Below are 14,508 nucleotides of genomic sequence, written 5' to 3'. Positions count from 1 at the left end.
GTAGGCTTGGTATACCTTTTATAACGCCACACCATTTACTGCAGAAAAGTGGCCTTATTAGAGGGGTGGCCTTTTTAGAAGGGGGATTGAACAGATGTGAGTAATAATTATATGAAATGTATGAAAGGTGTTACTGATTTTGAAATAATTAATATTTTCATTTTAAAATCAGATACCTGTTATGGAATCATTGTGATAAAACTTGTATAAATGTTATTTAAAAATTGAACAAAATTCATCATTTAGGTGCAAAACTACCCTACTAATAAAAGGAGGGTACAAACATCTCACTGTAACTATGTCCATCCATTCCATTGTCCCACTTATGTGGAGTGAATAATAGACAGTTTATTTCCGTCTTTCTGGCATCAGATTTCTCAGGAGTGATCAAAGCACTCACCCTCTGTTCTTTTAGAAGAATTTGTTTCACATTTCCTTGAAACTGTGAATGTTGCTCAACATTGTGCACTTTTTGCAACAACTTGTTCATTCATGGCCAATTTGTAGTTATTGCTTGAAATGCTCTGTGTGATGAACTGGTTTTGGAAGCCACAATAGCTAACATACGATTTTTATTTACTTGAAATGAACAGTATTGCACCTTCGTCATGTTTAAAATTAGACTGGTAATAATGGCCGGTAATTAAAGTGATAAAACAATGGCTAAAGAACAACAGCAGTAAGGCAGATTGGATTATGTACCTCTTTGTATGGATCAAAGTTATTTGATTAGCATGTTAGAACAAATGTTGGTGTGTTGAATTTAGAAATCAACAATATTATCTGAGATTTTTGTCTGCAGAACTCTGTGTGTCTGTTCATGAGGATTTCTTTGAGTTTTTGCACTAATATGCTGGCCACATTAGACAGGCTCATGGTGGAGCATTTATGAGGGGAACTACTGTGTATATATAACTTATTTTCTTGTTTAAGATATTGTACATGGAGGTCTTAGCAGCAGCACACAGTCCATCTTGACGCCAGTGGAGAAAATCAAGGTGAAGAAAGTCAAGAAGCTTGATGATAAGGGAGATAAACTGAAGAAAAAAAAGAAATTAAAAATCAAAATAGAAGGAAAGGATAGAGAAAAGAAGAGAGAAAAGAAAGTGAAAGTGAAAAAAGAGGTTCTTGTAATGGACAATGATGACGATGATGATGATGATGATATCGATGAGGATTGTGCAGCGATGAAGTGTCTGAAACCTACAGGTAAAGACTAACTTGAAAGAGTTTAAAGAAATATTTTGTACTTTTTCTAAGATTAAAATGTATTTTCGATGAGGGGTTTGACAAGCAAGGTTAGTAGAAAAGAAAAACATATGTTAGTAGTGTCAGCAGTTTTGTGAAACTTTCAGCTCAGATATTTTATTTGAGTGTGGGCTTGATATGCAGTAAATAGACTTTTTCTAATGCAAACTATACTTGAACATGCCATTGATTTTATGGGGAATGGTAAACTGGTGTCACTATCGTCTTCTAATATTATTTCACATCTTTTACAGTATTGTATGTTGAGCATGGAATCGAGGTTTTCCTGCAACTTTCTGTCCTATGTCCCCCACACCTTGATCTGTGTGCACCCACTGAGCACACATTTTTGTCTGGAAAATTTTATTTAAAAAATACACTTACTACTTTTCTTTAATGCATATTTATCCACTTTTGTTATTAACACTCTCAGTGCCCAGTCCCCAATAAAAACTGTCAGACTCTGAGATGGCATTTAACATGGCATTCAAAACATTAAAGGTTTATTATAGTCTGTCAGGTTGCAGTGTAAAACCTTATTTGGCCACCAGTGCAACATTTTCAGAGTTGAAGGCACATTTATAATGGATGTGATTTAATTTATTTTGAGGTTGTACATATACCTAAATGGACTAAATTTATTTATCGTTATAAAAGATAAATAATTAAGAATTGAACTTTTTATAGTAAATGCTGGTAGATAATGTGTGGCTTAAACCACTTGGCCACTCTGGACCCATCATGAAGTCAGGTCAGTAGTCACTATCACAGCATTTGAGTGTTACTGACATTATCCTAGGCATTGAATGGAGGGCACAACATTTTTTTTCTTCTAGCTTTTACCTCAGCAACCTTTTATCCTAAAGGGCCGAGTTTGACCTGGTTGAACCTAGAGCAAAGACCTTTTATCACAAAGGGCTGAGTTTAACCTGGTTGGACATAGAGCAAAGACCTTTTATCCAAAAGGGCTGAGTCTGACCTGGTTGGACCTGGAGCAAAGACCTTTTATCCCATAGGGCTGAGTTGACCTGGGTGGACCTAGAGCAAAGACTTATTATTCCAAAGGGCTGAGTTCAACCTGGTTGGACCTAGAGCAAAGACCTTTTATCAAAAAATTCTGAGTTTGACCTGGTTGGACCTAGAGGCAAGACCTTTTATCACATAGGGCCGAGTTTGACCTGGTTGGATTTAGAGCAGCAACAGAGCTCACTACCTCCCCATGTCATTCAGCAACTTCTCAATAACCGTGTCACTACTTCTGCTGGATTTGCAAGAGGACATTTGTCTATAAGCCCCATCCAGGCATATCTTTGCTTACATATATCTCTCATGAGTTTTGAAAGATCTAAAACTGCTTCATGTACATTGTTTGTGGGAAGGGAACATCACACACTCCACCTGTTACATGTCCCATAATATAATATCTGGTAATATTTGAACAAGAATTTTTAATAATGTGTACCTGATTTTAATGAGAACAGTGGAACCCCACTATAATGCGATAATTTGGGTCCTAAAAATTGGATCGTGTTAATAGTGGGGTTGCGTTGAAGTGGGGTTTTACAGTTTTTTTCCTTTTTTAAAGAACAAGTCATGGGCACATACACATGTGTTCATTTCTAATGTATTTGATAAATAGGGTATCAACACAGTTTACTATCATGCCGTCATGGCATACAGTTCATCCATATTGCATGTAATTCCATTTAAAATATTCAATTTTTTGTCCCAGATCATTGTGTCTGAATTCAGCATCTAATATTTTGCATGAACAGAGTATCAATACTATTTACTTGCTATCTGATATTGTACATCAAGGCTTGAAATTAATTCATAATACATGTATTTCCATTGCAAAAATTGCATACATATTTAAACTATTCAATAATTTTGTCACAGATCATTATGTGTCTGAATTCAATGGGAAAATTAACAGCAAAATTAGGTTAAGAAAGACAAAACACATGTTTTGTCTTTGTTCCATATGTCCATATAGACCATATGTTCCAGGGTCTATGAATGGTGTCTGTACAAATTTCATACTGCTAACATTTTCTCATATGCGTTTCTGTGTACATTTATCCATTGTAAATTTCCAATAATTAACACTCGTACACCTATTCATTTGAACGACTACAGCAAGAATAATTAACAATCAACATATGCTTTAAGTGTGCATAGAACTTTTACATTTCGTGAATATTAAAAGAAATGTTTGAAAACTACTATAATAATCATTGCGCAAAGTGCAGAGAATGACTTGCATTGGTTGACTTGCTTTTCCATAATGGTAAAATATTTTTATAAAAAATTGGAAATTAATAATGAGTTCATAAGCAAACACCATACACATGTAAAACCCGAGAACTAAGTGCAGTAGGCCTGCAATGGTCACGAGTCACTTTTATAAAAAAATTTGAGCTGAATGCATGTAGACTTTCATACTCTTTCAATTTCCAGCTAATAAAGCGGACATTATCTACTGGTCAACTGATTTCGTCTAATAACACTGCCAAGCCCAGCAAACATGTGGCGGCTTTCATTTTTGATGTTTATTAAATTGTAAGAATCTTTTATCAACCACGGCATTGTCTCCTGCTTGGTTGTATATGCAGTTAAAGAAGAAACACATGATGGCTATTGTTTGAGCAACATTTGTATACAGAATTAATTTGAAGACGATCGCAAAGATGACTTACTGAGTTTATTCATGGATCAGTAATAAGTAACATTTCCAATAATGTTTATTTTGGCATAACACTTCAAGGACCTGGTGAAATTGTTAAATTTCAGAAGCTACACCACGATCATATTATATTAAAATTCATACGCGAACTCCCCCAAAATGATAATAAACATTTTACATACTATTTCTTGTACTTAAAAACAAATATTTTTTCCCAATATGAGAAAAATAATTGTACATGTATTTAAAATTTCAGGAATCACGCCACGATCGTATTATATTTAAATTTATACGGGATCTCTTCCCCAAAGTGATAATACATTTTTTATACACTATGAACGCGTTATGTCTGAATTCGCGTTATCGCAGGGCACGATATGGTGGGGTTGCACTGTAATATCCTCAAGCATCTTTGTAGTTACAGTAGAGCCTGCTCCAATGGTAATTGATGTATGGATTGGTTTTGGCACCTATCTCCCTTTTGGAGGGAAATCACTCTTGTTTGACTAACACCTAGGTTGACAGATAACTTAAAAGACTTTTGTTGCTAACAACCAGCTTGGAAGGGCTCAATTTGTGAGAAATAGTTCATACTAATAATGTAATATGATCTAGTAAGTACTGCCAAAGAAACACATTTTTGTTTACAGTACTTGAAATATGAAGAAATGTCACCTATTAAACAATTCTTTCAGAACCCCAGACATCGTTTTAGTGAGAAAACTACTATGCAAGTTGTTACCACATCTCGTAGACTTGTAACAGATTGGAGTTTTAAGAAATAAATTATTTGTTTACTTTTTAGGTGAAGTGAATTGGGTGCAGTGTGATCGCTGCGAGGAATGGTTTCACCTCCTTTGTGTTGGGTTGGCAGAAGATGAAGTTACAGAGGATAAAGATTATGAATGTTTCCGATGCAAACAAGGGATAGAAGACTTTGAAACATTTGAAAGCAAACTTGTAACCAAGGCACCCCAGGATGATGCATCCACCAGTGCATCATTTCAAAATGGTAAAGCTATAACTGCCAGTGATTTTGGCGTTACTGTGATAAAAACTGAGCCAGTGGACCCTTCTGACGATTCCAGTGGTATAAGTACGATTAGGGTCAGCAGAGGTGGCATAACTAATTTAAGTGCTCAGAGCAAGGAGAAAGACCAATACAAGCCCATTCTAAATACCTCCATGGAAGTCCAAACTCCAAGCTTCTTTGAGGAAGAGGAGGATGAGGATGAGGAAGAAGAGGGGGAGGAGGAAGAGGATGAGGGTGGGGAACAACAAGAATATATGTCAAACCTCAGTTTAGGTGATGACAGTAGTTTTGATAGTCAGAGCCAGTCCTTGGACATTGCAGATACTGATATGTTGGCAGAAGTTTCACATCTGACAAGTGAACTGGTAGCCTCAGTTGTCAATAATGTTGCAGACAGTACATATATGCCTCATCACTAATTGTAATTATATTAACCTGCCACCTTACAAATAGTTATTGTAATATTTGGGTCACAGGACCAAAAATGTATCATCACTTTTGAGGTTGGACACTGCTGGGGGGAGTGAGGTAGCAGATGGATGCAAACTTGCACAATACAGTAAAACCTTAGTTTGTTTGCGGAATCTTAATTTATCTGATTTATTGGTCTGTCCAGGCATGCATCACATCTTGGACATTCAAGTTTGATTTTTATGCTGAATTTTTAAGAATTGTAGAAAAAATCACTTGGAATGCAAGAAAATCTTATACCATATTTGCAAACCCAGCCTTTTACTTTGTGTTATCTCTCCCAAGGTTTAGAAAATTCCCCTCCACTGCCTCAAGTTTTCAGTTTAAGCATAGATCCTGCATGTGTACGTCACCCAAGCTTGCTGATTTGGAATCGAGGCAATGTGTCGATATTTTGTCTTGTATCTTGAAGAGTTCTAATGAAAGAGGCTTTACTTCAGTGTTGCATCCATTTGAAATGCTTGCATCATGATCCAGCTTACGATGAACATCACAGACCACTTTTAACATTCAACATCAGCTCATGCATGTGCTTTCTTTTTAACAGAGTTCCCACGCTACTGGGAAATCAGGAAAAAGTCAGGAGAAATAATCATTTTTTTCCAAACCGTGAAAAGTCCTTAAATTTGGCAAATATGGATGAAAGTTGGGGAAACACCTGTTAATTATCCACCAGCACCTGACGCCCCAAAACAATCACATAATAGAGTTGTAACTAAACTGATCACGAGTTAAATTTATTGAGTTCTAACCAGAATATGTGGAGGGTGCAGTATGGAACATTTGGGTGCTTGCAATAAACATATATGCTGACTAAATCCAAATGCTCAGTGGATTAGATTCATCCAGTAGACTTTTATTTTCAAAGTCAGCTCGATATTACATGGAAGGCATGAAAACCAGTCTAGCATCATAAGGGGCCAACATGGTGGTGGCAAAGCGTAGCCACTTACCAGATGGCCTAGCAAACTTTAAATGTTAGATCAAGTGATACATGCACGAAATTTGATATGAAAATTTTCTCGGAAATTGTGACTATTTGAATCCTTATGTATTTAATCTGCTGAAAGACAAGATAAAACTATGGCATTGATGAAATGTGACCTGGTAAAAGAAAAATCTAACAACCCACATTTTGAAATGTAGAGAAAAGAAAAAAAATATTAAATGAAAGTCGTATACTGGTTGTGATAAAAATACAAAAACAAAAGAACACAAAATTTTCCATATATATATTCCGAGAACAATTTCTTGAGTTTTGTTGTATTGCGTGACTACCACGTTGACATGTGCTCTCTGCTTGATAAATCAGACTCGCCAGATTGCTAGTTTTAACAAAAAGTATCAGACTTTCGTTTAATATTATTGAATTTCTGTACAACAACATTAAAAAAGAGTTTGTTGTTGATATCATGTGACAATTGGACTTCCAATGCCATCATTTGAGATTTGTGAAGTCATATGACTAGTAAATGGTGAGTACAGGGTCAGGCATCTATGCCGCAATTTCATCTAGTCTGTCAGTGGATTAAAGACATAACGATTATAATACTTGCTATTTCTGAGAAAATAAAATATTTTCCTATTGATTTCATTCAGGTATAAGTCGATATAACATACAATTTAATTTTCTAGGCCCTCTGGTAAATGACTCCCATATGTCACTACTGCATGGTGGCAGCAAATTCCAAATTTTCAATATGCAATTGCAATTACCCCACACCCAAATGTCCATATATGAAAAATGGGGTGGGAATATTCGGAGGAAACCCAGATCAGAAAATGGACTGCTACTCGTTTTAAGCGAAATTTATAGTCCAAATTGTTGAATCTCAGAGCTGAAATGAGAAATTGTCATCCCTTGTATTATATATTAAAAATGATACAAGCCTCTGTATCAATACAGGTTTGGGGACTGGTTTAATGAATTACAAGAAGACAAGTTGATTTGACAGAAACTTCAGTCCTTGTTTATACAACAGTATATAATTTTGAAGGTTTTTTTGTCAAAATTGAAATCAACCCTTTTGAAATATTTTTCAGATAGATGGATTTGTAAGCAGCTTGTTTTATGGAGATTAGGTTGTTTCAAAAATCTTGTTTGAGATTTTATTGGCACAGATAAATTTAGGGTTAAACTCTTTTCGTTACAAGACAAGATTCTGAATGCAATCACAGTGATTTTATAGTATAACAAAATGCCTTTTCTGTCTTGGTTCCGAGGTAAAATTCAGTCTTTTCATTTACACCCATCAATGACCAGTAAAATCAGATATAGGTAATGAATTTGGTTCGATGATACTTGAGAAATAGGTTTACTACAGTCAGATGGATTAAGTTCATATAGCGAATCTGTTCTAAGATTCTCAGCTTTACAGAATTCATTACAAGGAGAAAATACCTCTAGATACAACACTAGTGTTGAGATCATTCCCTCATTGAATCATCCCATGTTTCAGTTGGTCTTGACTATTAACAGTTAATTTACACCTTTACATAGGGCTGCATCTTCTCCCCTCACCCTCAAACCCTGTTTTGAATCCTGGCTTAGGCACAGTCATGTCTCTTTTTTTGCATAAAGGAAGAGGGTCATTTTGTATTAAATGTTGAATTATCAGCGGTTGGAAGAATCAAATATGAAAGATCAGTAATAATTGATGGGTTCAAACTTCGAGAGAATTTTATTGCAAGAGAAAATGCATGTACATACTTTGTTAATACAACTGCCATAAAGTCTGGAGCCTGTCTGTCCATCCATTTGTTGTCAGTAATTTCATTTGCACAGTAACTTGAGCTAATAGCTCAAACTACGATTAAAACACTTGATGGGTGGTTTGTACATTGGGTAGAAGAACCTTGTCAGTTGCAAGTTCAAAAGTTCTAAGGTCAAGACCATTGTGACTGAAGGAAGAAAAATGGTTTCCACAAGGTTACTCAAGTTTATTACCATCTACAGCTACCAAACTTTGCTGCAATTGGGTTAAGGAAGAACCCTATCATTTTCAAGGTCATAGGTCAAGGTCACTTTGACTGATAGAAGAAAAATGGTTTCTGCATGATAATATTATGTCTACGTCATATATGTGGGCCAAGCTTTGTGGATGTCTTGCACTTGGGGCGTGGAAGAAACCTATAAATTGTCTAGTCAGAAAAGTCAAAGATTAAATTCACCGTGATTGAAAAAAGAAATGGTTTCTGCACAATAACAAATAAAAGAAAAACAGACTAGATCCAAATCACACACACACACAAACACACACACACACACGCATGACTAAACTTGATGGATGTTGTATGCTTGTGGCAAGAAAAGAAGCCTATTGACTTTGGAGTGAAAAGCTTGAAGGTCAAGGTCACTGACTGAAAGAAGAAATGTTCCAGCACACAAATTCTACTTGTTTTATCGGAGGACTTTCAAACATGGGCTGGGCATATAACTTATCATTTGCAGGACTTGTATATGTATTTGATAGTTGAAATGATTTCCCCTTAAGAATTGCATTTGTTTCACTGTCGGATATGGCTTTTTATATAAAAATCATGTCCTTACGTAGCAGTTGTGATGAAAAACTCTTTAAAGGACACTCACAAACCACACAAATTTGTCCTCTTGAGGTGAAATTTGTAAGTACACTTAATGAACCTGTTTTTTTTTGTACATGTTGTTTATATGAAGGAGTCCATTAAAGCAGATTTCAGTACTATCATAGGTCACCCAGCCTGCTTTGGCTTTCATGGATGGCCAAACCAGGACTTAAGAAAGTAAATGGAAAGGAAATGAGGCATCCCAAAATTTGGGTTCAGATGATGTTTTATTAAGCATACCACTTCACACTTTTCAGGTGAAGAAAATGTAAAATTGATATGTCATAAAGGTTGTCATAAGAACAATTTTATTTCTATACAAACATGGCCTTGATGGTGTCAACACTATCCAAAAGGATGAGATTTTTAAAAATCGGCATGATGTAAACAAACTGTATGGCATTTTTCCCAACGCGGATATAGTTTAGACAAGTTGAGGCTAATGTCAGTACACAACATTTTGACACGTGGAAATGAAGGTGTTTAAAATTGAGAAATTCATCGATTTTGATGATTAAATGGGACGTGTATTTAGTTCAGATGTTTGATGACTTATTGTCACAATATGTGATGGACTTGTATAGATTCACATCTATGTATTGATTTATGTAGATACATTCTGTTCACATGGCATACCTGTAGCATTGATTGTGTAATTTCTTTTTAAGGTCACAACAGAGTTTTTGTAATACCCTCTAAATGTGTAAATTTACATTTAAGCATGTGTCATAAAAGTAAGTAATGAGGCTGTGTGTTTGCTTGTCATCTTAATTGCATAGGTTGTATAATAATCATCGTGACAACTTAGAGTGGAACAGTCACTCACAGTTCTAATACTGATACAACCATGCCAACCATTCCAGATTTTGCAGAATTATTACCAAGTTAGAATGAAACATTCTGCATTTTGAATGATATGGGTAACATTTTGAAAAGCCGTTTTCAATGGACATGAAAAAAGCTGCATCAGCACCAATATGCATGTATTTTCTAACTTTACCATAATTTGTATTGACTATATACAGGAAAATACAATGTAGCATATTACTTGAGCATATGATCCACTGACTGCTTAGATGCAAAAAAAATCCAAAATAATAGACGCTTATATTCCTGATAAGCATGCTCATGGGTTGGCATCTTAGCACATACTGAAATTTTCAGGAAGAACCAATCCAATTGTATCCTGAAATAAGCATGCTACACATAAATTACAGTGACTTTCTCACATCCATATACAAATCACATGCTAGTCATTTTTCTGCGGGGAACAAAGTTTTAATTGTCATATTAAAATTAAAAATGTGTCGTACCTTCATGATGGGTAACAGATGCAAAGTTTATACTAAAATGGATTTGACTTTTTTTAAAACTGCCTGCGCTTTAGTCCCTTGGATGGGGTCTTACATTAATTGCCTACCCTTGAGTCCCTTGGAGGGGGTCTCGTGTTAATTGCCTATCCTTTATAAATTATTGACCAAACGTTTTTATATGCATGGTTATGTAGATACATCATGTGTTGTCATATATTTTTTTAATCACAGTTGCATCACTTTCTGGCAGTTTGGTATGTAAAATAGTTTATTTTGTTATTTGTAAGAATACTTTCTGACAAAAACAAAAATATGTGATCATGCCTGTCAGTGAGTGAATACATGCATTTATTTGCATGTAGTCATATATCATCCAGATATGTGTTTCAAATCAAGAAGTCAGTTGAACTTGGACAGAGTTTTTACCCTTGTTGAAGTATTAAATATAAGTGTAAATATAAAAAAAAAATTCTCCCTTAATTTCTAAGGACAGGATTATTCATAGTCACATTGTACATTATTTTCTGCTGTGCATTGCTAGGTATTTATATGTATTCATTGTGCATTAAGGTAGCACTTCAGGTTTTTTTTTAGAAGGGAAGGGACATTGGTTTCTAAATAATATTTTCACTTTATTTAGAAATATTGAAACGGTTTGTTTTCATCATGTTTTTAATTGCAGATAAAGTCAATAATTTGGATTTGAATGGAACACTAACCTTAGTTTACATTTGTATATCTGTTCGCATGTTGACCTTTATGGTGTGTATATCACACATCACATTTAGGTGTAGTTCTTTCATTTTGCTGTGGTACACAGTGACATAGTCAAAAATATTTTAATTCCTTTTTGTTTAAACTGGGCCTCACTCCCTAGTAGTCTTGGACTGTTTTCAGCCTATTTGACCATGCACCTTGCCATGTATTTTTTTTTTTCTTTTTCTTTTCAAATTGCCCATATCTGTGTCTGTTTGATGTAACTGGACTGAAATGAACTTGTATAAAAATATTTCCAAACTTTACTAAGCAATTTTAACTTTAATAAATATTACACACATCACCACAAGCACTATCTTGACAATTTTGTCACCATCAACTTGAACTGGATGACCATTTCAGCATGGGGTTTTTACTGAATGACTTGGGTCTAGTCAGTCTGAATGAAAATGGTTCTGATGTGACATCCAGTATAGCCTCCATGGCAGCCATCTTGAAAATCTTATTGCTACTTCTGTCTGGGCTTTTCATCAGAAGACTTTGATGTTAGTTGGTCCTTATACAGAAATGGTTCTGCTGAACATCCAATATTGCCACCTTAATTGCTATCTTGAAAATCTTGTTGCTATTTGGCATTCATTTTGCTACCATGGCATTCATCATGAAAATCTTGTGATTGCTATTTGGCATTCATCTTCCTCCATGGCATTCATCATAAAAATCTTGTTATTGCCATTTGGCATTCATCTTGCTGCCATGGCATTCATCATGAAAATCTTGGTATTGCTATTTGGCATTCATCTTGCTACCATGGCATTCATCATGAAAATCTTGGTATTGCTATTTGGCATTCCTCTTGCTACCATGGCATTCATCATGAAAATCTTGGTATTGCTATTTGGCATTCCTCTTGCTACCATGGCATTCATCATGAAAATCTTGTTAATTGGTATTTGGCATTCATTTTGCTACCATGGCATTCATCATGAAAATCTTGTTATTGCTACTCGTTGTTATTGGAAAGTCATATTGACGTTGATTTTTAACCAGAAGACAAATTATGATATATAGTTGGTCCTGAAAGAAAGTGGTGCTGATCTGATCTCAGATATGATTGCAATAATGAAGATATTGAAAATTGAAACTAATTCTCCTGAATGTATGATCATATCAGCAGTGAGTTTTCACCAAAAGTCATCTATTGGTGTCCTAGATGAAAACGGTGTCAATCTTAAATTAGATGTAGCTGCCACAATTGCTAATTTGTAAATTATGTCTCTTAAGATTATCACAGATTGTTTCAACACTCAATAATTAAAAAGAAGAAATGTTCTTAAATTCCTGGAAATTCTTTTCTGATGGTAGAGTACAAGTCCCATCAAGTGACATGGGGGTGGGGGTATGTACATTTTAAAATTAAAACCTTGTTAGCATTATTCCCAATATGCAGAAACCGATTGACCAAGCAAAAGTAAGTTTAAATTTCCATATTTACATTATGTCTTAGTTATTTTGATTTTCAAGCCATTTCATCAGTTTCATTAGTTTTAATCCATTTTTTTTTCTTTTACACTTTTCACAGAAAATGCCAGACCAATGCAAATATTTTTTGTTGATTTTTTTTGCTGCAGTGAGTGTACACAAGTACATATCGAGTGACGCATGAGATGAGTAGAACGAAGAGTCTATCGGAGATTATAGGGGAAAAAAGCACACTTAAAGCTGGCTGTGGAAATATGAATTCAACGGATGAAGCCCATTACATAACTTTGATTCTGTACATATTTTTGACATTATGTTTCTCTTGCTTTTTTATTGTCTAGACTTTGAGTTTAAAATGTCATGTGTCATTTTTCTTAATGATCGGTGTGACAGATGAGTGCTTTTGTCTTGCCTGCTTTAGCATAGGGAAGAAATACTGGTGGTGTCTCATTCCAGGGACATTAGCACTGGTGGTAATGTTAATTTTGGTTATGATTTCAAATAAAGTTTTTTTCGGTATGGTGGTCACAAGTTCAAATGATATAGGAGATATCTGTCTTACTTGGATCAGAAAATCAGGAAGATCTGCCCTTTCATGCCCCAGAATCTTTCTGTGACCCATGGAGATATCTGTCTTACTTGGATCAGAAAATGAGGAAGATCTGCCCTTTCATGCCCCAGAATCTTTCTGTTACCCATGGATATATCTGTCTTACTTGGATCAGAAAATCAGGAAGATCTGCCCTTTCATGCCCCAGAATCTTTCTGTGACCCATGGGCAAGGTTAAGATCATTTTAAAATCATGGTTAAGTTTTTCCTTGGATTTTTTTGGTATATTTTTAAGCTGCATACCCTGGGGATGATAGCCATCATTTGTGGAATGTAGAATGAACTAGTACTGGTCTTTAAAATTATGTACTTCCTCCTTCAGTCCCGTAAGTATGGCCAGGGTCATTTGTGGAATGTAGAATGAACTAGTACTGGTCTTTAAAATTATGTACTTCCTCCTTCAGTCCCATAAGTATGGCCAGGGTCATTTGTGGAATGTAGAATGAACTAGTACTGGTCTTTAAAATTATGTACTTCCTCCTTCAGTCCCATAAGTATGGCCAGGGTCATTTGAAAGTCTTGGTTAAGTGTTTGTTTACAGTTTTTCGCTATTGACATAGGCTCCAAATCCAGGAAGGGGAGCAGGCAAGACATATTTCCTTGGACTTTCTTGAAACATTCTTGGCATATTGTGAAGATTATTAGTGTCGTCTGTGTAGTATCTCACAATCACATGTCGAAGTCATTGAAAGTTTCTTACATCATTAACTTGGAGTATGAATATTGCCTTTGCTATTTCCCATGAATTATAACTGATAACAGCTTCATCCCATTTCGTTTTCATAAGATATATCAACTAGTTTGACCAGAAATTGCCTCAGCTTTGAAAATTAAATATTTGAAAATTCATGTAATTTTATTTGTGAAGTACCTTAAGCAGATTTTAAATGTTGTTCAGTCTTGTATTTCTTGGGGTTTTTTTTCTTTTTCTTTTTTTTTTTCTTTCCCATATATGTCATCATACAGTAGAATTAAATTCAATATTTTGTGCCAGAACATGTAAATGAATCACAATCATATTTTTTCATGTCACACTGTAAGTATAAAAGTGCTTACATTTTGTTTTCAGATTAGGTGTCATCTTCTGTACAAACTTTCATTCTTCTCTTTGAAAATACACCTATATTGCAAGGTTGCAATAAAATGAGGAATGACTGTGTGATTCTCTCCTTTTCTTCACGACCTATTTAAAAAGTTGGTAGGAAGGTGTGATGATTTTTTTTTTGTATGCAGAAAGAGACTGGATTGTGTCACATTGTAAGACTGCTATACAAGGGCTTAACTATATATATATAATCGAGTCAAACTATTTAAGTTGATTGGAAGTTATCCTTCCAGTAATATAATTTAGAAACTAGCCGAA

General features: G+C 35.0%; 1 protein-coding gene across 6 annotated transcripts in view; it reads left to right on the top strand.

Moving 5' to 3' along the window:
- The window catches only part of LOC149803945 (lysine-specific demethylase 5A-like), a 103,939-nt gene extending 89,639 nt beyond the window's left edge, over positions 1-14,300 (top strand). For all 6 annotated transcript variants that reach the window (XM_089953756.1, XM_089953753.1, XM_089953757.1 and 3 more), the window contains 2 exons: positions 934-1,209; positions 4,740-14,300. In XM_089953756.1, coding sequence (XP_089809882.1) covers positions 934-1,209; positions 4,740-5,386 — 923 coding nt within the window. In that variant the 3' untranslated portion in view covers positions 5,387-14,300. The remainder of the gene's footprint in view (positions 1-933; positions 1,210-4,739) is intronic.
- The last annotated feature ends 208 nt before the right edge of the window (positions 14,301-14,508 follow it).

Source organism: Sinohyriopsis cumingii, chromosome 3 (genome assembly GCF_028554795.1).
Source record: "Sinohyriopsis cumingii isolate HCF-2022 chromosome 3, ASM2855479v2, whole genome shotgun sequence".
In the NCBI taxonomy this organism is placed as follows: Eukaryota; Metazoa; Mollusca; class Bivalvia; order Unionida; family Unionidae; genus Sinohyriopsis; species Sinohyriopsis cumingii.
This window is presented reverse-complemented; position numbering and strand designations above follow the sequence as displayed.